Source organism: Dendropsophus ebraccatus, chromosome 1 (assembly GCF_027789765.1).
Source record: "Dendropsophus ebraccatus isolate aDenEbr1 chromosome 1, aDenEbr1.pat, whole genome shotgun sequence".
NCBI lineage: Eukaryota > Metazoa > Chordata > Amphibia > Anura > Hylidae > Dendropsophus > Dendropsophus ebraccatus.
In genome coordinates, this window is record NC_091454.1 from 8,739,484 (window position 1) to 8,764,599 (window position 25,116).

The window sequence follows — 25,116 nt, forward strand, 5'->3', positions numbered from 1 at the left end:
TGCTTTTTCTAATACTAGATAACCCCGTTAAAACTTTTTACTCTTTTTACACTGTACTTTGTCTCACTTGGTTGTTCTGCTATTCTGCTTAGCTGCCACAAGAGGGCAGTAATAGGACAGTGGAGGTAGAAAGCAGCAGTAACCCTTTGCTTGCTTCACTGCTGCTGTTTATTTCTTTATTGCTCCTACCGTCTTGCAAAAGATGGTAACACCTTCTCCCCTCACATGCCATCACATGTAAACCATTATCCTAGCACAGAGCACTAAGTCACGGCATAGCAGAGAGGTATATGGGGTGTGCTGTGCTGCCATTGGCTAGAAAATTAAGGAAATTAAAGTCAATGTATGTATGTAGAGTACTGGCAAACAGCCTAACCCTGGTCCCTGAAATGTAGTGAATGAGAAATGGCTGAGCTTCATGAGGGGGCGCTCAGGAGCTCAATAACAACAGGGAGGGCACAGCTGGCAGCCGTGGCAAAGAGAGGTGTGTATAACTCTGTGCCGGACAATCCCTTAAAAAAAAAAAATTATAAATTATGTATACCCTTAGTTGTGGTCATCGAAAGAGAAGAACTTATCCCACAAAATATAAGTCGTCATGCAGAGATATGACTAGAGATGAGTGAACCTGGAGCATGCTGGAGTCGATCCGAACCCGAGCGTTCGGCATGTGATTAGCGGTGGCTGCTGAAGTTGGATAAAGCCCTAAAGCTATGTGGAAAACATGGATATAGTCATTGGCTGTATCCATGTTTTCCAGACAACCTTAGAACTTTATCCAAGTTCAGCAGCCACCGCTAATCAAATGCCGAACGATCGGGTTCGGATGGACTCGAACCCGAACCCAGTTCGCTCATCTCTAGTTATGACCCTTTGAAATTGGCAACCCCAAAAAAGTAAGCCTCTAGTAATGAAGTGGTTAAAGCTAGAAAAAAAGTCTGTAAATTTAATGAAATATTTAGGAATAGTCCTAAAATGGATAAATGGTGACTGTGTCTGAGGAATGAGCTCCTCTGCAATCTGCTCTGCAACCACTAAGTGACAGCAGGGAGCTCTCTCCTGATCTGTGGAGAGGTTAATGTTTGTCAATGGAATGATCCTGTATTCTGATGAGCTGCCACAAGATGGCAGTAAGTGTACTGGATCAGTATCACACTATGTGACTATGCTTATACATATTTCTGCTGTGTGTTGGATTGTACATAGTTCAGTGCAGCTCCTTAACCCTTTGAGGACCAGGCCCAAAATGACCCAGTGGACCGCGCAAATTTTGATCTTAGTGTTTCCGTTTTTCCCTCCTCCCCTTCTAAGAGCTCTAGCACTCTCAGTTTTCTATCTACAGGCCATGTAAGTGCTTATTTGTTACAGGAATAGTTGTACTGTGTAATGGCGTCATTCATTTTACCATAACATGTATGACGGAATCCCAAATATATTATTTATGAAGATATAAATTGGTGAAATCATAAATAAGAATGCAATATGGTAACGTTTGGGGGGTTCCTGTGTCTACGTAATGCAGTATATGGTAACAGCGACATGACACTATTATTCTATAGGTCAGTCCGAACACAACCATATGCAGGTTACACAGATTCTCTAATGTTATATATATATTTTTTTATGAAATCCTTTTTTTTGGCAATTAAATATTAATAAAATGGGCCTATTGTGACACTTATAACGGTTTTATTTTTTCACCTACGGGGCTGTATGGGGTGTCATTTTTTCCGCCATGATCTCTAGTTTTTATTAATACCATATTTGTGAAGATCGGACGTTTTGATCACTTTTTATTGATTTTTTAAAATATATAATGTAACATAAAATCGGTAATCCACACACTTTTTCCCCTCTTTTCGTGTACGCCGTTCACCGATCACAATGACGCTTGTTATATTTTAATAGATCAGACAATTACGCACGCTACGGTATATTATATGTTTATCTATTTATTTATTTTTATATGTTTTATTTATATAATGGGATAGGGGGGGTTATTTCAACTTTTATTGGGGGAGGGGTTTTGGGGTAGTGTAATAGTGTTTTGAACTTTTTTTTTTTTTACACATTTGAAGTCCCTTTGGGGGACTTGTACATACACTACTTTGACTTTTACACTGATGATTGCTATGCCATAGGCATAGCATTGATCAGTGTTATCGGCGATCTGCTCATTGAGCCTGCCTGTGCAGGCTTAGTGCAGCAGATCGCCGATCGGACCGCGCGAAGGCAGGTGAGAGACCTCCGGCGGTCGGTTTCAACGATCGGGACCCCCGCAGTCATACTACGGGGGTCCCGATCGGTAAGTGACAGGGGACTCCCCCTGTCACTTACACTTAAACGCCGCGATCGCGCCGTTTAAGGGGTTAATGGCAGATTAGATTTGTTTAACCTGCTGATAGTTCCCCTTTAAGTTGTAGTGCTAGAGTTGTTTTTACATAATGGTTGCCACACTTTAGATTGTTTCTCCCCTGATGAGTTTAGCTCATGGAAGGAAACATGCAGGAGGTTTAGGGCCTTCTAGGACAGGTTCCTGTGTAGGATATGATGTAGGTTCTTTTGGTACCTCTGCCGTATACTGTAGGACATAATGCAGTATATCCCACAGCTTTCCTGTTTGGTCTGAGGCAGCACTACCTGAGTAAGGGCCCTATTACACGGAACGATAATCGGCCGATTCGGCTAATTATCGCTCTGTATAATAGAGACAACAATCAGCCGATGACAATGATCATCAGCTGATCGGTGTTTTAGGTTTGGACCTAAAATCGTTGAGGCACGGACATCGCTAATGATGTCCATGCAGCCCTTACTGCCTGATTATCAGGCCGTCTAATAGGCCCAGTAAACAAGTGGCCATCTATTTACTAAAATGATCGGGCTGTAATAGGCCTGTGTAATAGTACCCTAATGCTACGTTTACACAGAGCGATAATTCGCCCGATCGTACAATTAACGATGTCGGAGTAACGATTTTTTTTTTTCATAACGATCAGCGTTTAGACGGTACGCTATATCGTACGGAAAATTTGTTTTGCGATCGCTTAAGCCTATCTCACACATTGGTTAAATGGCGAACGACTTTTGCGAACGATCAACGACGATCAACGACGATTTGAGAACTGCGATACGCAGCAAATACACAGCAAATATGCAGCAAATGCGCAGAAGATTAGATATAAATAACTGAACACAGCATCAAATCTGCACCATCAAATCTGCTGCAGATCTGCTGCGTATACGGTGTGTGTGTTTGTACCCTCAGTCTACCTTATCGCCATGCTACAAAATGTTAAACATGATTCCAATCATTGCAGTTTCTTTGCAATGTGTTTGGCTACAATATACTTTGCTGCCATCTAGTGGTAGTGTTAAGGAGTTCCAGAAAATTACAGAAGTTTCTACAGAAAGAAGGGGGGGTGGAGTTTTTTTTTTTTAAAGGGGTTATCCAGCGCTACAAAAACATGGCCACTTTTCCCCCTACTGTTGTCTCCAGTTCGGGTGCAGTTTGCAATTAAGCTCCATTTACTTCAATGGAACTGAGTTTCAAAACCCCACCCAAGCTGGAGACAATAGTAGGGGGAAAGTGGCCATGTTTTTGTAGCGCTGGATAACCCCTTTAAATAATTAGTTACCTATACATGGCCAACTTTGCTATAACTCAGGGTCTCGCATGGAGTTTAGGGTCTCCCATAGAGTCATATTTCAGAGATTGTATCCAGCGCTAGTGTTATAGAGGCCTACCTAGGACCTTAGGGACAATCTCTATTGTTCCTGTGAACTAAGTAGCCACTGCACCCCTGTCTGAAGGATCCACTTGTACCTGAGGACCCTGGACGTTTCAGCTGGGACCAGTATTCATCACTATTACATCAAAGCTCTGTTCAGACCTGCATCCTGCCATAGGAAACTGCAGTACAACCATAGTAAGCATGGAGCCAGTCTTTACAGGATTTATGACTTAACGATTGTCCTCATCGACTTTCTTCTTCAGCCACTGGTACAACAGGTACCCGGGTGTTTAAAGGACTATTACACAGAGGTTTTAGCAGTACATGTAAAATACCCTAATACGCAGGCTGAACCACACCACAGTGTCTTTCACCTATAGGCAGGATTATCGGCAGCATCACACGGCTGTTGGTAACCACTTGGGGGCATGGTTTTGGCCACATGGGGGGTTTGCAGTGTGTATCTTTACACGTACCATAATTGCTGCAGATGTGATCATTGACTTACTGTCAGAAAATCCTCAGCATGTATAGTATGTGTGAACAGACCCTACAGTGCATGCAGTTACTGCTTCAAGTAAAGTCATGGGGCGGGGCTTCTCTTCAGTCAAGCTCTTGGTTGGGGCGGAGCTTCCCCTCAGACAAGTTCTTGAGGGCGGAGCTTCCCCTCAGACAAGGTCTTGGCAGGGGGCAGGCCTTTCCCTCATATGAAGCTCCGCCCAGTCAGGTATTTTCCTCAGAGTGTTCCAGGCGGATGTGCTCCCAGATACAGCAGCAGATTCTGTAGATTTTCACCACACAATTGCACCATCTCTTTCCCAAAATGACCACAAGTGGTCAGTATGAGAGAGAATTTATATTTCTTGTCATTCCTTCTTCTAATATCCTGGGAAAACTGTAATTCTAGTCAGACACCATTGCTGAGAGAGGTTCCTCTCTAACCGTGAGGTAAGCACTTCCATTGTCTTGTATATCACAGTTATTAGTCACCTGTATCCATGATATCAGGTATATAGGAGGAGATTTATGGCGCTGTCTTATAGTAAGATTCCCATAACAACCAATCACAGCTCAGCTTTCATTTTACCAGAGAAATATGAGAAGCGAAAGCTTGGCTGTGATTGGTTGCTATGGGCAACAGAGAAACTCTTATGATAAGAAAGTGCCATAAATCTCCCTCATAGTGTGTACACTGGAGTCATGACTATACAGACCAGGCTTGTGAGGTAAATCATGGCTAGCATGGTGGTGTGTGTGTGTGTGTGTGTGTGTATATATATATATATATATATATATATATACTAGAAAATGTACCCGGCGCTGCCCGGGTATAAAGTGTCAGTGTGTTAATTAGATTTGTTCTAAGGTGCCCAGGAGGCCAAGCTAAAGGTATTGTTTCATCTGAGTTAATCAGTGGAATTAGTGTATACCTGTAGTGCATAGTTGGAGGGGTTCTGTATACCCACAATGTATAGTTTTTAGGGGTCTCGCATATCTGTAGTGCACAGTTGGGGGGGGCTGTATACCTATAGTGTATAGTTGGGGGGGGTCCTGTATACCTGTAGTGTGTAGTTGGGGGGGGGCTGTATACCTGTAGTGTATAGTTGAGGGAGGTCCTGTATACCTGCAGTGTACAGTTGGTGAAGGTCCTGTATACCTCTACTGTATAGTTCGGGGGTCCTGTATACCTGTAGTATATAGTTGGTGCTGTATACCTGTAATGTATAGTTCGGGGGTCCTGTATACCTGTAGTGAATAGTTTGAGGGTCCTGTATAACTATAGTATAGAGTTGATGGAGGTCCTGTATACCTGTAGTGTATAGTTTGTATAGTCCTATATACCTGTAGTATATAGCTGGTGGAGTTCCTGTATACCTGTAGTATATTTGGGGTCCTGTATACTTGTAGTATAGAGTTGGTGAAGGTGCTGTATACCTGTATTATATAGTTGGTGTAGGTCCTGTATACCTGTAGTGTATAGTTTGGGGTCCTATATACCTGTAGTATATAGTTGGTGGAGTTCCTGTATACCTATAGTGTATAGTTTTGGGGTCCTGTATACCTGTAGTGTATAGTTGGTGGAGGTCCTGTATACCTGAAGTATATAGTTGGTGGAGGTCCTGTATACCTGTAGTGTATAGTTTTGGGGTCCTTTATACCTGTAGTGTAAAGTTTGGGGTCCTGTATACCTGTAGTATATAGTTTTGTGGAGGTCCCGTGCACCTGTAGTGTATAGTTTTGGGGTCCTGTATACCTGTAGTGTCCTGTATACCTGCAGGGTTGTATTTACCCATATGGCAGTGTTATTCAGTCACAGTGTGTCGGTATTGGTCATGTCTGGTATGGCGGTGTTATCCAGTCACAGTATGGCGGTATTGGTCAGGTCTGGTGTGGCGGTGTTATCCAGTCACGGTATGGTGGTATTGGTCAGGTCTGGTATGGCGATGTTACCCAGTCACAGTATGGTGGTATTGGTCAGGTCTGGTATAGCGGTGTTATCCAGTTACAGTATGGCAGTATTGGTCAGGTCTGATATGATGGTGTTATCCAGTCACAGTATGGCGGTATTGGTCAGGTCTGGTGTGGCGGTGTTATCCAGCACAGTATGGCGGTATTGGTCAGGTCTGGTATGGCAGTGTTATCCAGTCACAGTATGGCGGTATTGGTCAGGTCTGGTATGACAGTGTTATCCAGCACAGTATGGCGGTATTGGTCAGGCCTGTGTGGTGGTGTTATCCATTCACAGTATGGCGGTATTGGTCAGGTCTGATATGACAGTGTTATCCAGTCACAGTATGGTGGTATTGGTCAGGTCTGGTGTGGCAGTGTTACCCATACCTCCCAACTGTCCCGGATTCCGCGGGACAGTCCCGTTTTCGGGGTGCTGTCCCATGGTCCCGGAACGGCCCCCCGTGTCCCGCATTATATGTGGCCCCAGCGAAAAAAACAATAAACCAGTAACTCACCTGTCCGCCGGTCCCAGCAGCTCCTCTCCTGGCAGAGCGCGCACTCCCGTCATCCTCCGGGGCGGGCAGTGGGGTATACAGACACTGACTGTACCGGAAGTGACCTGCAGCCTCTATAATGAATCACTTCCGGCACAGTCAGTGACTCTGTACCCCGCTGCCCGCCCCGGAGGATGACGGGAGTGCGCGCTCTGCTGGGAGAGGAGCTGCTGGGACTAGAGGACAGGTGAGTTTCTGGTTTGTTTTTTTATCTGGGGCCACACTATATGGGGATTGGCTACTATGTGGGGCATATATGGGGGCATTGGCTACTATGTGGGGCACTATAGGGGCATTGGCTACTATGTGGGGCATATATGGGGGCATTGGCTACTATGTGGGGCACTATATGGGGGGATTGGCTACTATGTGGGGCATATATGGGGGCATTGGCTACTATGTGGGGCATATATGGGGGCATTGGCTACTATGTGGGGCACTATATGGGGGGATTGGCTACTATGTGGGGCATATATGGGGGCATTGGCTACTATGTGGGGAATATATGGGGGCATTGGTTACTATGTGGGGCACTATATGGGGGGATTGGCTACTAAGTGGGGCATATATGGGGGCATTGGCTACTATGTGGGGCATATATGGGGGCATTGGCTACTATGTGGGGCACTATATGGGGGATTGGCTACTATGAGGGGCATTGGCTACTATGTGGGGCATATTTGGGGGCATTGGCTACTATGTGGGGCACTATATGGGGGCATTGGCTACTATGTGGGGCACTATATGGGGGCATTGGCTACTATGTGGGAACTATATGGGGGATTGGCTACTATGTGGGGCATATATGGGGGCATTGGCTACTATGTGGGCACTATATGGGGATTGGCTACTATGTGGGGCACTATATGGGGGCATAGGCTACTATGTGGGGCACTATATGGGGGCATTGGCTACTATGTGGGGCACTATATGGGGCATTGGCTACTATGTGGGGCACTATTGGGGGATTGGATACTATGTGTGGCACTATAATGGGGGATTGGATACTATATAGGGCATTTTGGGGGGGATTGGATACTGTATAGGGCACTATTCAGTCAGCAGCATGTGGTGACTGTAGGGGAGTGGCTATGGAGGGTTGCTATGGGGGCGTGGCTATGGAGGGCTGCTATGGGGGCGTGGCTATGGGGACCGCGGCACACATGTCTCTCTTTGCTCTTTGCAAAAGTTGGGAGGTATGGTGTTACCCAGTCACAGTTTGGTATACCTGTAGTGCCCTGTATATACATGTACTGTATAGAGGGAGTAGGGGGTCCTGTATATACATGTACTGTATAGATGGAGTAGGGGGCCCTGTATATATATGTACTGTATAGATGGAGTAGGGGGCCCTGTATATATATATGTACTGTATAGATGGAGTAGGGGGTCCTGTATATACATGTACTGTATAGAGGGAGTAGGGGGCCCTGTATATACATGTACTGTATAGAGGGAGTAGGGGGTCCTGTATATACATGTACTGTATAGATGGAGTAGGGGGTCCTGTATACATGTACTGTATAGATGGAGTAGGGGGTCCTGTATACATGTACTGTATAGATGGAGTAGGGGGTCCTGTATATACATGTACTGTATAGAGGGAGTAGGGGCCCCTGTATATACATGTACTGTATAGAGGGAGTAGGGGGTCCTGTATATACATGTACTGTATAGATGGAGTAGGGGGTCCTGTATACATGTACTGTATAGATGGAGTAGGGGGTCCTGTATACATGTACTGTATAGATGGAGTAGGGGCTCCTGTATACATGTACTGTATAGATGGAGTAGGGGGCCCTGTATATACATGTACTGTATAGAGGGAGTAGGGGGTCCTGTATATACATGTACTGTATAGATGGAGTAGGGGGTCCTGTATACATGTACTGTATAGATGGAGTAGGGGGTCCTGTATACCTGTACTGTATAGATGGAGTAGGGGGTCCTGTATATACATGTACTGTATAGAGGGAGTAGGGGCCCCTGTATATACATGTACTGTATAGAGGGAGTAGGGGGTCCTGTATATACATGTAATGTATAGATGGAGTAGGGGGTCCTGTATACATGTACTGTATAGATGGAGTAGGGGGTCCTGTATACATGTACTGTATAGATGGAGTAGGGGCTCCTGTATACATGTACTGTATAGATGGAGTAGGGGGCCCTGTATACATGTACTGTATAGTTGGAGTAGGGGGTCCTGTATATACATGTACTGTATAGATGGAGTAGGGGGCCTTGTATATACATGTACTGTATAGATGGAGTAGGGGGTCCTGTATACATGTACTGTATAGATGGAGTAGGGGGTCCTGTATATACATGTACTGTATAGATGGAGTAGGGGGTCCTGTATATACATGTACTGTATAGATGGAGTAGGGGGTCCTGTATACATGTACTGTATAGATGGAGTAGGGGGTCCTGTATATACATGTACTGTATAGATGGAGTAGGGGGCCCTGTATATGCATGTACTGTATAGATGGAGTAGGGGGTCCTGTATATACATGTACTGTATAGATGGAGGAGGGGGTCCTGTATATACATATACTGTATAGATGGAGTAGGGGGTCCTGTATATACATGTACTGTATAGTTGGAGTAGGAGGTCCTGTATATACATATACTGTATAGATGGAGTAGGGGGTCCTGTATATACATGTACTGTATAGATGGAGTAGGGGGTCCTGTATATACATGTACTGTATAGAGGGAGTAGGGGCCCCTGTATATACATGTACTGTATAGAGGGAGTAGGGGGTCCTGTATATACATGTAATGTATAGATGGAGTAGGGGGTCATGTATACATGTACTGTATAGATGGAGTAGGGGGTCCTGTATACATGTACTGTATAGATGGAGTAGGGGCTCCTGTATACATGTACTGTATAGATGGAGTAGGGGGCCCTGTATACATGTACTGTATAGTTGGAGTAGGGGGTCCTGTACATACATGTACTGTATAGATGGAGTAGGGGGCCCTGTATATACATGTACTGTATAGATGGAGTAGGGGGTCCTGTATACATGTACTGTATAGATGGAGTAGGGGGTCCTGTATATACATGTACTGTATAGATGGAGTAGGGGGTCCTGTATATACATGTACTGTATAGATGGAGTAGGGGGTCCTGTATACATGTACTGTATAGATGGAGTAGGGGGTCCTGTATATACATGTACTGTATAGATGGAGTAGGGGGTCCTGTATATACATGTACTGTATAGATGGAGTAGGGGGTCCTGTATATACATGTACTGTATAGTTGGAGTAGGAGGTCCTGTATATACATATACTGTATAGATGGAGTAGGGGGTCCTGTATATACATGTACTGTATAGATGGAGTAGGGGGCCCTGTATATACATGTACTGTATAGATGGAGTAGGGGGTCCTGTATATACATGTACTGTATAGATGGAGTAGGGGGTCCTGTATATACATGTACTGTATAGATGGAGTAGGGGGCCCTGTATATACATGTACTGTATGGATGGAGTAGGGGCTCCTGTATATACATGTACTGTATAGTTGGAGTAGGAGGTCCTGTATACATGTACTGTATAGATGGAGTAGGGGATCCTGTATATACATGTACTGTATAGATGGAGTAGGGGGTCCTGTATATACATGTACTGTATGGATGGAGTAGGGGCTCCTGTATATACATGTACTGTATAGTTGGAGTAGGAGGTCCTGTATACATGTACTGTATAGATGGAGTAGGGGATCCTGTATATACATGTACTGTATAGATGGAGTAGGGGGTCCTGTATATACATGTACTGTATAGATGGAGTAGGGGGTCCTGTATATACATGTACTGTATAGATGGAGTAGGGGGTCCTGTATATACATATACTGTATAGATGAGTAGGGGGTCCTGTATATACATATACTGTATAGATGAGTAGGGGGTCCTGTATATACATGTACTATATAGATGGAGTAGGGGGCCCTGTATACATGTACTGTATAGATGGAGTAGGGGGTCCTGTATATACATGTACTGTATAGATGGAGTAGGGGGTCCTGTATATACATGTACTGTATAGATGGAGTAGGGGGTCCTGTATATACATGTACTGTATAGATGGAGTAGGGGGCCCTGTATATACATGTACTGTATAGATGGAGTAGGGGGTCCTGTATATACATGTACTGTATAGATGGAGTAGGGGGCCCTGTATACATGTACTGTATAGATGGAGTAGGGGGCCCTGTATATACATGTCCTGTATAGATGGAGTAGGGGGTCTACCAGTTATTACTGTGGATGTTGTGAGGCAGCTTCCCTAGCAACCATTGCTCCCTGTGGAAATGAAAGCAGTAATCCTATTGGTTGCTAAGGCTCCAACTGCCGTGTCTGCTGCAGCTAATTATATCACCTGTGTTTGCAGTGAGGAGATTTTCCCATTCATCTCTACGGCTGTTTGCGCAAATACGGCCGTTGTTATGACATTCGGCCACGTTTTTTACGTAGTGTGAACATAGCTTTATAGTGTACCTCCATTCGCATCTCCTCCTTAAATAGATGAATAATCTGTGAGGTGATGATAGTCCCAGAGCATATGAGGAGCTATTGTTCCCTTCTTTATCTACAGCCGATAGGTTACCTCACAAGTTTTTTCATATTACTCCTTCCACACAGCTACCTGTAGGGGGCAGTAAGGAATATACCTTCACTGCAATGGGGCAGCCCTAATATGTGAAATCTTATTGAATGCTGTGTGACTGCACCTCTCTGTAAGTTATAATACCCATCTTGATGGCATGATGGGAATTGTAGTTTCCCAACAACTGTAGTGCCGCAGGTTGTTCATCACTGGCCAAGAAGGTATCACAGTGCATTTTAGTAATTGTAGCACTGAGCAACTCCTCAAACCAGAAGCACAGAGAATACCTGACATAGGAGGAGACCCGGCGCACACATTTTTGGTGGTTTTAAAGAAGGGGCAGCAATGCTATATGCTATTGCAGGATTTTTTAAGGTGATGTTGGAATACCTGATTCTAGCTTTTCTGCCGCCTGAGGTGAGAACTGACATGGCGCCCCCCTCCCACACTAAAGATGATAAGTAAGTGGACCAGATCCTCTGAAGACGTTGTGGCCCTGCTACAGATCTACAGTACGGTATTTCGGCACCAAAACAAATGCATTTTAAATCTGCTGCATGTACAACGGTACCAGCAAAGTGTATGGTCTATATAGTGTACAAAAAATATGACCACTAAAGGTGAAGACGCACCATCTTCAAGCACCTATTGGCGATACCAGACCTGACCAATACCACCATACCCCCCACCCCCTGGAAAAGACACCAGATTTACTGGGAAGTCTGAACGGGAGGAGGGAAACAAAAAAAATAGTTTTATCTGTCCTTCTGCTCCCTGGTGCTGCCCCCCTGTTAGGTGCTGCCCTAAGCACCGGACCACGGGTGCCTAGTGGTAAATACGGCCCTGGCTGACTGAGAGATATGTGATATAAAGAACAAATAATACCACCACACCATGAACTTGTATTACCGCCACACTGTGCTGGGTATCATCCTATTGTTAAAGCATACAACCCAGTATATAAAGGCCAATAACAACGCTATACAAGAGGCAAATCTGATTGCCAAATCCTCACCACATATTACCACCGCCTAATGATACCACCATACCGAACAAAAATCACATACATGGGGGATATGGCTTTTTGGGCATTTTCTTTTTCTATACAGATATATATTCACACATATACAGTATACTATATATATATATATATATATACACAAGCACACACATACAGTATATACACCCAGGCACATACATACATAGAGACACATAAAGTCACATATGTACATACAGCCAGGAACATATATACCCACTCAGAAACACACGCACACACACACACACACACACACACACACACATAGATACAGTCACATATACACATACAGACTTGAACATACATATAGAAAGATACATACAAGTACATATACACAGACACATCCACAATCAGGTACACATATATACATACAGTCACATATATACACATACAGTAACATACACACACACTCAAGCACATATACACATACAGTCACACACACACACACAGGCACATACTGTATATACACATACACACAATGCTGTACTACACAGAGTCACTTACATAGTCCTCCTCTTCTCTCCTCTATGTTGCTGGGCAGTGTGTGGGTGGAGCTTATTCATGTGGGGGGCCGAGACTACCCAGTAAACCCCTGTATACTGTGCCTTGTGCTGCAGATTTCTTCCTCCTCCTCCTGGCTATTGTAATGGGGTCGGGCGTCAGTGCTCACAGCACAACCAGTCCCTGCACAGTGAGTGTTCATCCATGTGATGTAAACATGGAGGCTCACAATGCAGGGGAGGCTGGTGCCGCCCCCCTCAAGGGCTGTGTAGTCTGCCGCCTGAGGCAAAGTCTTCACTTCGCCTCATGGCAGATGCAGCCCTGGGGTACGTTCACATGTACTGTGTTGGCAGTGGATTTTACTATCTGTAGTGTCTTTGTCTATGGCTCCACAGTTTCACACTGGATTTTCATTCCGCTGCGAGAATGTAAAGCCCCTTCCCACTAGCCCGGCAGCGGTGGGTTAAATAGGAAGGGTCTTTACATACTCTTTTCTATGGCTTTACATGTGAGAATCGCAGTGGAACTCGCAGCGTGAAATCTGCTGCGATGCCGTACGTGTGAAGGCACCTTTAGACTATATTCACACACAGTATTTTGGCTCAATATTTTTTAACCAAAATCAGGAGTGCTTGTTCACACATTGTTGAAATTTAGTGGATGGACGCTATTTAATGGCAAATAATCGTTTTTAAAATTAGGGCAATTATTTCACTGGAAGGCAGAGATGGGTCCAGATCATTACTCCTCTGTCTGGGTCTACAGAGGTGTGACACCCTCTAAGCTTAGAACTGTTTTATTACCTTAAATAATGTTGTGAGATGTTTTATTCCTGTAGGTTTTGTGTCCTGTTTGCATTTGAAATATGTCTGATGAAAAATCACAGGGTCTGGCCTGCTAGTGTCCCTTTAATTTGGAGTTGCGGCAGACATGCTGTACCCACTGTATACTTTAGTGTGGGTACCTTCTTCATGGGCTGGAAACTAGATGCCCAGAAACAATGCCCACACAATTGATAGTCTAGAGATGTCACAGCTGTGCCATATAGGAAACTGTGAGTCAGCAGTATGCTAGCAGTGATGGCAAAGCAGCGATATTCACAGTGTGGGGAAATATTAGAAAAAATTGATAGAATCGCATACTATGAAAGTCCTCCATCTTGGAAGTGTTGAGCACCCCACTTCCTCACCCCAATGCAAGAGAGGGTTCTGAATAGAGATGAGTGAACCTACAGTGGGAACGAAGCAAAGCACTGTGAGCTGCAGGCTTTGAAGTCTTCTCCGCTCCGTGCCGCTCCTCCCCAGGTGTTGGGAAAAGATGGATCCATTACTGGGAAATTTCTCCCCGTTTCCCAGGACTGGATAGAACTTTTTTTCAGCACCTGGAGAGGAGCGTCACCCAGCGGAGCAGACTTCGAAGCCCTTCGCTTCGTTCCTACTGTAGATTCACTCATCTCTAGTTCTGAAAATAAAGCCCATTGAAGAGACTGTTACTAATTTGTTATATAATTGTCAACCTCTCTGTAAAGGTCCCCATACACTTGTTCTGAAAAATGGCGGGGTCAGCCGACTAAAGTCGAAAGTATATAGGGACCTTTAGACCTCACCCACTCAGCTGTACTTTGGGGTTTACAATTGGGCCCCTATTGTGTGAAGTGCTCATGTATGGTAACTATAAGGTCATTGATCCTCGCTCTCATCCCTTTGCCAGCTCAAAATGGGTCAAAAAAACTTGTATACCTGTGTCTTCTGCAAGAACTTTGAACTATACACATTAGATCGCATGAGCTGCCCTGTAGTCTGAGTTTGGCGCTTGTTTATTGAGCTTATTAGATGGCTCTAGCAGCAGGCAGCGAGGGATGAACGATTGCTGGATCATCTGTACAGCTCTTTGCTGTCATCAGCCATTGGCCACACACACATCGACTATTACACGACGGTCGACAATTTTTTGACAGGTCAAAATGATCAGCTAATGAACAAATGTTTGCTTGTCTTTCGGTGGATCTTTGGCACTAACACTTGTTCGGGCAATAATCATCCCAGTTTAATAAGGGCATAAATTGGTGAATAACATAGCATGTAAAAATGGAGAATTTTATTTTAAGAAAATCACATAAAAATGTTCATTACTACATGACAATTGTTACAGAATTGAATATTTATTAGTTACAAATCACCATTTATATTAATAATGATCATTAAGTTCATATTTCACTCAACATCCAGCAAATATTAAATTGTGGCAGTGGAATTAGTTTTTATTTATTTATTTATTATTTTTTGGCAAAACTACAAACAATATCAGGCACAAACCTTATGGAAGTGGATCCTACAGCGAGTGAAATGAATGGGAAAATATAGTATGAGAAGTATGGAAAAAAATTGTGAAATATATGATGCAGTGGAGATATTAAGAAATGCATGCTATACTTGGCTCACTATGTGAGCTACAAAGGATACCGGCTGGTATACATTTCTGCTATAATTTACACCAATTTTCTGGCATAAATTATGGCATAAAACCATAGAAGGCCACACCCACTTCTAAGAAGCCCCACCCCCTATAATCTTGCTAATTGCCTCCTATTGTCTGAAATTACTATTATATGGCTGTAATAAAACCCTATCAACCCTAGTTTAAGTTGAGTTCACGCAGTGTGATTTTGGGGCACTTACATGTATAAGTTTTTACTTTTGTTTTTTCTCCTCCAGACTCTCAAATAAACAATAATTTCTCAACCCCCTAAGTAGTAATACTTATTCATGTAATGCACCCCCTACGTAAGTCAGAAAAACTCTGACGACTTGAAACCATCTGTAGCTCAACTTCGATGCAGAATAGTGCCAGGGATCAGTGGAGAGGAGGAGACACAAACAAGTGATTACCCTACACTGAAATGTGTGAAAGTTCATAATCCTGATACAGATGTGACAGGAAGAGCTCAAGCCAAAACCCTATGAAAGAGAAGTACAACAGTACCTCGGTTCTCAAACTGCTCTAAACTCAAACAGTTCAGTTCTCGAACAATATTTTGGTTTTCAAACAAACAGTTCAGTTCTCAAACAAAAATTTACCCAGAAGTAACATTTGGAAATGGACCTTTGCTTGGTATCAGAACGTTTTTGTAAAGGGTCGATGGTGGGTTGTACCTGGTGAGTTTAGCACTGGTAAGGCTTCACATACAGTACAGTACTGTATAAGGATTGTTAAACATTTTTTGTTTAAAATGTACTGTACAGTATAGTGCTGTTCTGTACTGTCCTGTAGGGATTAAACTGGGCACAGGGTAATAAATGAGTATTGTAGTTAACACATTTACATTATTTCATATGAGAAAACACTGCTCGGTTCGCAAACTTCTTGGTTCTCAAACTACCCTCCTGAATTAACTACCCTCTCAATTAAGTTTGAGAACAGAGGTACCAATGTAGATCCTTGGTGAGGCTCTTCCCAATGCCGTCTCCTCGGCTCACTTATCTTACATATCTAATTCTGCTCCTCCCGGATATCTTCATAAAGCCATTCCCTACATATAAGGCAGCATGAAGCGGCTCGGTGAAGGTGGCCGTGCAGGTGTATATGTGTCTGATAGGGTCACACAGCTCATAAAAGGAAAGCTTCCCGGCCTCATAATCCAGATATATCCTGACCCTATCAGTGGAAATCTGCTGACTTAACTGAATCCAATTACCACCATGTGTCACTGAATAATTATTATAAAACATAGAAAACAACCCATGGTCTCTACACAAACACCAAGACTTATTACTACCTCCAATGTGTGACTGATCTCCTCTCCTGTATATACTGGGATAACACATCCCCACCCTCCACCTCCTTGATCCTCTGATCTCCACATCCCAGTAATGTTGCCCTGAGGATACTCTTCCTATGCTCATCACCTGATAACTCTCAAATCTCCTAGTTGTTTCTGGACGATTCTGTCTTGTTTTTGTCCAGGTTGCAGTTTTGTGGTCGTCTGATATAAGGAGATTATTAGCCGCTGTGTTTACATCCAGTAAGATGTCTACAGGACCCTCCGCATAGATCGCTCCTTTCCCCTCAGCACCCCCAGTCCTAACTATTACACCATCGCCCCCATATTCTGTAGCTGACACAGGTGACGCTTGTGGGGGACTCGTCGTCCTGGACAGCTCGTGTTTCTTTTTTTCAAGATTCTGGATGATTCTAGAAATAAGCTCCAGCTGCTTTTGCCTTCCGCTAACTGTCATTACCATTCCTCCAGCACCCCCAGATTGGACATCCGGGGGTTGTGTCTTCATTGCTGACATAATGTGTAGATATGTCATTATATTAAGGGTACCAGCATGTATGATCCCTTTAATTACATCCACATTTACATCATGTGTCTTATCATGTCTCCCTGTGTCCTCATCACCTCCCTTCTCCTCAGGATCACACAAGTCACCTGTGTCTGGATCCTGTAAGACAGTCAGTGGATCCGCCATGTTACACAGCTCCTCAATGTGCTTTATCTTCCTAGTCATCTCGCTCTTCTTTATCTCCAGCTTCTGGATGACATCAGACAGTGACAGTGACAGCTGCTCCTCCTGCCTGGAGATCTCGCTCAGGACCTTCTTCTCCAGGTCGTCCAGCCGTCTCCTGATGTCTATAAACAGGGCAGTGACTCTCTCGGCTTCTCCAGATGCTTTCTCTTGAGCTTTTCTCCAGTGCTCCTCCACACTCCGGACTCTTTCCTCAGTCTTCTTTCTCTCTGTGACCTTTTTTTGAAGAACATTTGTCAGTTTATTCTTTCGCCTCTCGGAGGCCTCATCCAGCTTCTCCACCCGGTGTCCAAAATGTTCTTCTACTAAGCAGTATACACAGATACAAGCAGTGTCCTCAGTGCAGTAATATTCCAGGACCTTCTTATGAACAGAACATTTCCTCTTCTCCAGGGAAGTGCTGGGATCGGTCAGGACGTGTTCTGGGGACTTGCTGTGATATCTCAGGTGATTATCACACAGAGAAGCCTCACACAGCAGACAGGATCTCACAGCAGGTACAGGAGAGTGAATACAGTAAGTGCAGCAGATCCCGGTGATCTCCTCCTCATGGGGCTGAGTAGACCGGAGACGTTCTGCTACATTACGTAGAGTTATGTTCCTCTGCAGTGTAGGCCGCTCCGGAAACTCTTCTCTACATTCAGGACAGAAATAAACTCCAGACCCATCCTGCATATTCAGGACTTGATCAATACATCCCCGGCAGAAGTTGTGTCCACATCTCAGGGTTAAAGGATCTGTAAAAGTGTTTAGGCAGATGGAGCAGAGCAGCTCGTCTCTCAGATTAGCAGATGCCATGGCTTCCAGATTTACAAGAACTGAAGCTTTAGGGTGTAGTTTATAGGGCGTGTACCTGCACACATTATTGCACAACCTGCAACTGAGAGCAGGTAATTAACCCTAAAGTTACAGCAAAATAGGAAGTCTTGTCTTTAGCCTACAGCTATAGTGAAGGGAACTTCACATTTATACTCGGCCCCAAGGGGCATAGCTATTGGCACATGGGCCCTGATGAAATAGTTCAGCTTAGGACCTGGCCACTGTTTTCTCTAAGTGGGGCAATACAGACCATTAATTAGTGTGTATCTGGTGACTCACAGGTGACATCTTTTTTTTGATTGGAATCATTCCTTTTTTTAATCTGGCCTATACCATCTGGAGCAGGGGTGTCAAACTCAAATATATAGTGGGCCAAATTTAAAAATTGGACAAAGTTGTGGGCCAACCTTGATCATTTTTGAAGTATGAATGCCGCTGTCCTGACATTGTCAGATCAGCATGCGGCATTCCTGCCACTATCTGGGATGTGCGTCTCCCAGCGCTGTGCACGATGATAAATGACATGACTTATAATAGCCAGCCCTCCCCATAGTCTCATATAGTAGCCAGCCCTCCCCCATAGTCTCATATAGTAGCCAGCCCTCCCCCATAGTCTCTTATATAGTAGCCAGCCCTCCCCCATAGTCTCATATAGTAGCCAGCCCTCCCTCATAGTCTCTTATATAGTAGCCAGCCCTCCCCAATAGTCTCATATAGTAGCCAGCCCTCCCCCATAGTCTCATATAGTAGCCAGCCCTCCCCCATAGTCTCATATAGTAGCCAGCCCTCCCCCATAGTCTCTTATATAGTAGCCAGCCCTCCCCAATAGTCTCATATAGTAGCCAGCCCTCCCCCATAGTCTCTTATATAGTAGCCAGCCCGCCCCCATAGTCTCATATAGTAGCCAGCCCTCCCCCATAGTCTCTTATATAGTAGCCAGCCCTCCCCCATAGTCTCATATAGTAGCCAGCCCTCCCCCATAGTCTCTTATATAGTAGCCAGCCCTCCCCCATAGTCTCATATAGTAGCCAGCCCTCCCTCATAGTCTCTTATATAGTAGCCAGCCCTCCCCAATAGTCTCATATAGTAGCCAGCCCTCCCCCATAGTCTCATATAGTAGCCAGCCCTCCCTCATAGTCTCTTATATAGTAGCCAGCCCTCCCCAATAGTCTCATATAGTAGCCAGCCCTCCCCCATAGTCTCATATAGTCGCCAGCCCTCCCCCATAGTCTCATATAGTAGCCAGCCCTCCCCCATAGTCTCTTATATAGTAGCCAGCCCTCCCCCATAGTCTCATATATTTTGTACTGGAATGCAAGGTTTTCCTTTCTCCAAACATAGCTCTTCTCATTCAAACCAAAAACCTTTCATTTGGTCTTATCTGACCACAATATATTGTTCTAATAGCCTTCTGGCTTGTCCAGCTAACTGCAGATGGGAAGCAATGTTCTTTTTGGAGAGCAGCATTGTACTCCTCGCAATCTTACCATGCGCACCATTGTTGTTCAGTGGTGTCCTGATGATGGACTCATAAACACTAACATTGGCTAATAGTAGAAAGGCCTTTAGTTTTTTACATGTTACTGTTAGGACCAGGAATAACCGCTCAGGCCGGTTGCTGGGGGCGCGACGACGGCGTCCATAGCAGCCGGTCTGCTGTGCATGTTTTTCACTAACTCTGCTCTGCTACTCCTTGTTGAAGCAGTGGCCAGGGTGCTCTCCCCTGGCTGATCAGCATAAGCTGTAGTAGGTTTCACTGATTGTTGATTGACAGCTGACACACCAGTCAGCTGTCAGGACCTGGAGCCTCAGCCCCTATCACTCCTGGGGGATGGGACTACAGGTTGCATAAGTATCCTCCTCTGTCTTCCACCCCCTGCCTGTGAAAGTGCCTAGTTCGCTAGTGTATCTGGATCAAGTGTTTTCCCTGCTTTGTATTTCTGGTAACTTGACTTCTGGCTTCTGACTTATCGACTACCCCTTGGACACGTTTTGTACTGCACTGCTCGACGGTTACTGACCCGGATTCCTGACCTTGCTCTCATTGTGTTTTGTCTGTCTTGTTTCGTTTAGTGTTGCACTTTAGTAGATTAGGGACTGCCGTCCAGTTGTCCGTTTGCCACCTAGGGCATCTGAGCCAAGCAGGTAGGGGCAGCGGAGCGGGTGCCAGCTTCAGGGCTCACCTGTCCTTGTGTCTCCCTGTCCCTATCCTAACAGTTACTTTGGGTTCCTTTTTGACCTCCCCGTCTCTTATACAACTTGCTCTTGTCATCATCCTTGGGCAACCATTTTTTGGGGGACTAGTTATGGTCTGGATTTTTTTTCCATTTGTACACAATGTGCCTGATTTACTAACGTGTTCCCGGCAGCAAATTGTCAGGTTTTTGTCTATTTCTCCTGTTGGTTTTGCGTTCCAACATATTTACTAAAGGTGTGCGACACAATTTTTGGTTTATTTTGTTGTTTAGATGGTAGGACGTTTGTTGATCATGTGGCTCTATAATTTTGTGTAAATTGAATGCCTTGACTTTGCATTATGATCAGCATTACCAGGCTTCACTGCAGGTATTTTGCAGGGGTAGACGGGGGGGGAAGGGGGAGAAAAGAAGGGAGAAGAGAAAGAGGAGAAAGACAAGAAGGCGTCAATACAGAGAATCATTACAAGGAATCGATACTGAAAAATCTGTCAAAGTTAACAAGCAAACACTTCATAATCACGGTTAAGGCCCAGTAGGGCTAAAGTCTGTAAGGTGTGGACCCTGTAGGATTCGCTCTTCCTCAGTAGTAGGTTGGTATTCTGAAACTTGAATTATGTAATCGTGTGGCCTTTGTCAAAGAAATGTTCAGGTATTGGTAACCATCTGATCGTGAATTGGTAACAACTGATCTTGGATTTATGACTGTTTATTCTGTCTTTTATCCTCCGGAAGGTCTCCTCCACATAGGCGAGGCCGCAAGGGCATTTAATGAGGTAGATGACATTGTGATTGTTCCATGTGTAATGTCCCCTGATCTTAAAGATTTTGCCAGTTTGGGGGGATGTAAATGTTCCAGCATCAATTGCAGCTCAGGCAGGGGAATGTGCAATAGGATTGAGGGTTCAGGAACATCTGTCGTAGGTTTTTCTTGAAGCTGTTCCTATAAGAGTGTTCCTGATATTTGGGAGACATTTGAGACACGTCATTACTGGCTCGGCAAACTCTTTAACCTGTGGGTAAGCCTTGTGTAAGAGTGAACTCTTACTTGTTGAACTTTGGGGATCACATGGTGATATGGGGTGTACAGATGGAACGCTGGTGCTGTTGTTGGGAGTAAGGGTTCTGTTGGACAGGTTCGGTGTTTTATCTTTGTTGAGTAGTGATGTGGGACTTATTGGCCATAGCATCTAGTCATGTAGGCATTTGTTTGATGTCAAAGACTAATCTAGATACCCTTGAGAACTGTGATTGGGGTAGTAAACATTTGGTGGCTTTGGTATGGTGGCTGCTATAGTGAAGAAGACTACTGCGGTCTGTTGTTTTGGAGTAAATGTCCGTATTGATAAGATTTGTCGGCCGTGGATGGTCGCAAACGATCTCTGATTAGTGAGATTTTCGCTCGTTTGCAGTGCCTTTACACAGCATGACAAATCGAGCTGCTGGGCTGCATGAATGATCCATGTATCATTTGTGCAGCAATGGAAACTGACAGCACGGATATACATATATCTGTACTGTTCGTTTCCAGATCACACAGCAGTGCATACTTGCCTTGTGTGCTGCTGCTGTGATCCGGCATCCTGTGCTCCGGTTCTCCAGTCCAGCCACTGTGTCTTCAGGCCTTGCCTCCTTAGGCTGCCAATCATTCTGGAGGAGGCAGGGCCTGAAGACACAGTGGCTGGACATGTGAACAGAAGAACTTAATACTGGATGACAGCAGCAGCGCACTAGGTAAGTATGCACTGCTAAGTGATCTGGAAACTGACAGCACAGATATATGCATATCCATGCTGTCAGTTTGCCTTTATCATTATTGGCGTCACATCCCCTGTTTACAAAGGGAGATGTGCGGCCGATGACGATACATTTTAAATAAATGATGATAAATAAATGATAAATTTTGATACATTTTAATACACCCACCCACAGAAATGTTGACCAAATGAAAAGTCTGTACAGTAAATGCCCTCAATACTTGGTCAGGGCACCCACAGGACACCGAAACAGCTTCAATGCTGTAACATGTGTCAGATATTGAAACAGCAGTAGTCGTGGATCTGCTGTACCACTGATAGCGATGGCGTAAGCCGCACCAGGGAGCGGGGTCTAAGGTCCCGCTAACTTTCACCAGTGCCCACCGCAAGGTGGGCTGGACTTGCTGTAAGTGACCCCTAGGTCGCTACCCCTGGCTTGGTTTGTTAGCGGCGGCAGACGAGGCGCAGCAGGAGACACATAGGCAGGCATGCTGGATTGCAGCAGAACTCACGGCTGGAATTTGGGCAACAGTCACAGAGGGCAGGAGAGCTGGGACCATTATACATTTAAATAATGAAAGGCTGCAGCCAATCAAGGGAACACTGGCCCTTTAAATCCAAGTGAGCCGGAGCGCATGCGCTGACAGCGGGGGAGAGGGACAAGAGTATGGATCCGTGAGTCACCCTGCAGGGCTGGAGAGATGGTCGCAGCCGTGACAGACATGGTGAAAGTAAAATGCCCTGCCTGAAGAATTACATTTTTGGCACTATGGAATTTTGCCACTTTTTTCACTGTAATAGCTCCTGCTGCCTCTGGAACCTATACTCTGTTGGGCTATGTTCACACAGCGTAAAAGTATGGCCATCGGCAACAACGTCCGTACTTTGTACGATTAGGCACGCTGCATATTCTTCTATGGGATCCCAGCCGGAGCGTATACACAAAATATACGCTCCGGCTGGGATCCCAAGCAGTGCCGCAAAGAACTGACATGTCAGTTTTCTGTGGTCGCTAATCATTGAATAGCGGCCGTAGAAAACCATGTCAGTGCACACTGTGGAGCAAGCGGCTGCGGCCGCTTGCATCACAGTGTGCTATGGAGAGTTGTGATGCGGGCGCATGCTGATGCGCCTGCATCAGAACTCTAAGGCCATAAAGATCATCCCGACGGTACTGCAGGGATGATCTTTGCAGAGACCGGCTGCTCGGGTCACGGAACGGCCGGTCCCTTACGCCATGTGAACATGGCCTTATACTACGACTAATGTAACTGCAATCCTTCTCCTGTGATAATGAGGTTCTTTTTGGTTCGGTTTGAAACAAACCCGAACTTCATGTTAAAATTTGATGAACTTTTCAAAAGTTCGCTCATCTGTACTTACAAGGCAATTTATTTTTCTGATAAACTATACAGCTTATATTAAATCCTGAATTAAAACTAGTTGATACTTAACACAAACTACAAAAAGTACAGTGGTTTGCAATAAATTAGAATATCAACAAAAAAATGTTTTTTTCAGTAATTCAATTCAAAAACTGACCTCATATATTCTATAGAGTCATTACATACACAGTGAACTTTTTCAAGCGTTTATTTCTGTTAAAGTTAATGATTATGGATTACAGCCAAGAAAAACCCAAAAGTCAGTATTTCAGAAAATTAGAATATTATATAAAACCAACTGAAAAAAATGTTTTTACCACAGAAATGTTGACCAAATGAAAAGTCTGTACAGTAAATGCCCTCAATACTTGGTCAGGGCACCTTTTGCATGAATGACGGCATCAATGCGGCAATGTGGCATGGAGGCGATCAGCTGATGGCACTGCAGAGGTGATGAAACACAGTGAACCTCCACCAGCAGATGACATGGCTTCCCAAACCATCACTGATTGTGGAAACTTCACACTAAACCTGAAGCAGCTTGGATTGTGCCTCTCCACTCTTCCTCCAGACTCTGGGACCTTGATTTCCAAATGAAATGCAAAATTTACTTTAATCTGAAATCAGCACCTTGGACCACTGATCAACAGTCCAGTTCTTCTTTTCCTTGGCCCAGATAAGACGCTTCTGGCGTTGTTTATTGGTCAGGAGTGGCTTGACACATGGAATGCAACACTTGTAGCCCATGTCCTGCAGACGTCTGGATGTGCTTGTGGCTTTTGAAGCACTGACTCCAGCAGCAGTCCACTCTGTGGATCTTTCCCAAATTTTTGAATGGCATTTTCTTTACAATCCTGTTAAAGGGGTAGTGCGGCGGTAAAGAATTATTGACAGAATAACACACATTACAAAGTTATACAACTTTGTAATGTATGTTATGTCTGTGAATGGCCCCCTTCCCCGTGTACCACCCCCCCCCCCCCCACCCGTGTAGTGCAGCAAGGACGTGTGTACAGGTAGATGAGAGAGCCTACGAACGGCCTGCCAGGCCTTTATGGGTGGGAAAAGCAGTGGGTTGCGCCTGATGCTTTCGGGAAGTTGGTCAGGCGAAGCATGTAACACGTAGAGTAGCGAGTGTGGGGCCACGAAGCTACCTTCTACATCATGCGATGTATAACAGGAGAGGCCATGGGTCCAGTCTATGACTATGCGCAAGAGGGCAGCTAGGTTGTAGTTTTTGAGATTAGGGAAGTTAAGGCCACCATTATATTTTGTTTGCTCTAGGTATCGCATGGCTATCCTAGGAGGCGCATTGTTCCATATGAAACGTCTATATGTCGCTGTTATAAATTTAATGTCAGACTGTTTGAGGTATAAAGAGAGGGATTGCATGATGTAGAGAAGCTTGGGGAAGGCGATCATTTTGATTAAGTTGGCTCTTCCCGAGAAGGATAAAGTAAAGGATTCCCAGGGTTGTAATAAAGTTTTGAGATGGGTGTGGTATTGTTTGATGTTAGTGGCATACAG

At 44.6% G+C, this 25,116-nt stretch overlaps 1 protein-coding gene across 1 annotated transcript; it reads right to left on the minus strand.

Annotated features, from left to right (window-relative positions):
• Nucleotides 1-15,060: 15,060 nt before the first annotated feature.
• On the minus strand, nt 15,061-18,527 carry LOC138788293 (E3 ubiquitin/ISG15 ligase TRIM25-like). The gene has a single exon (XM_069966038.1). It carries the CDS (start codon nt 18,229-18,231, stop codon nt 16,381-16,383), a length of 1,851 nt encoding a protein of 616 aa, XP_069822139.1. The 5' UTR covers nt 18,232-18,527; the 3' UTR covers nt 15,061-16,380.
• Nucleotides 18,528-25,116: the final 6,589 nt, after the last annotated feature.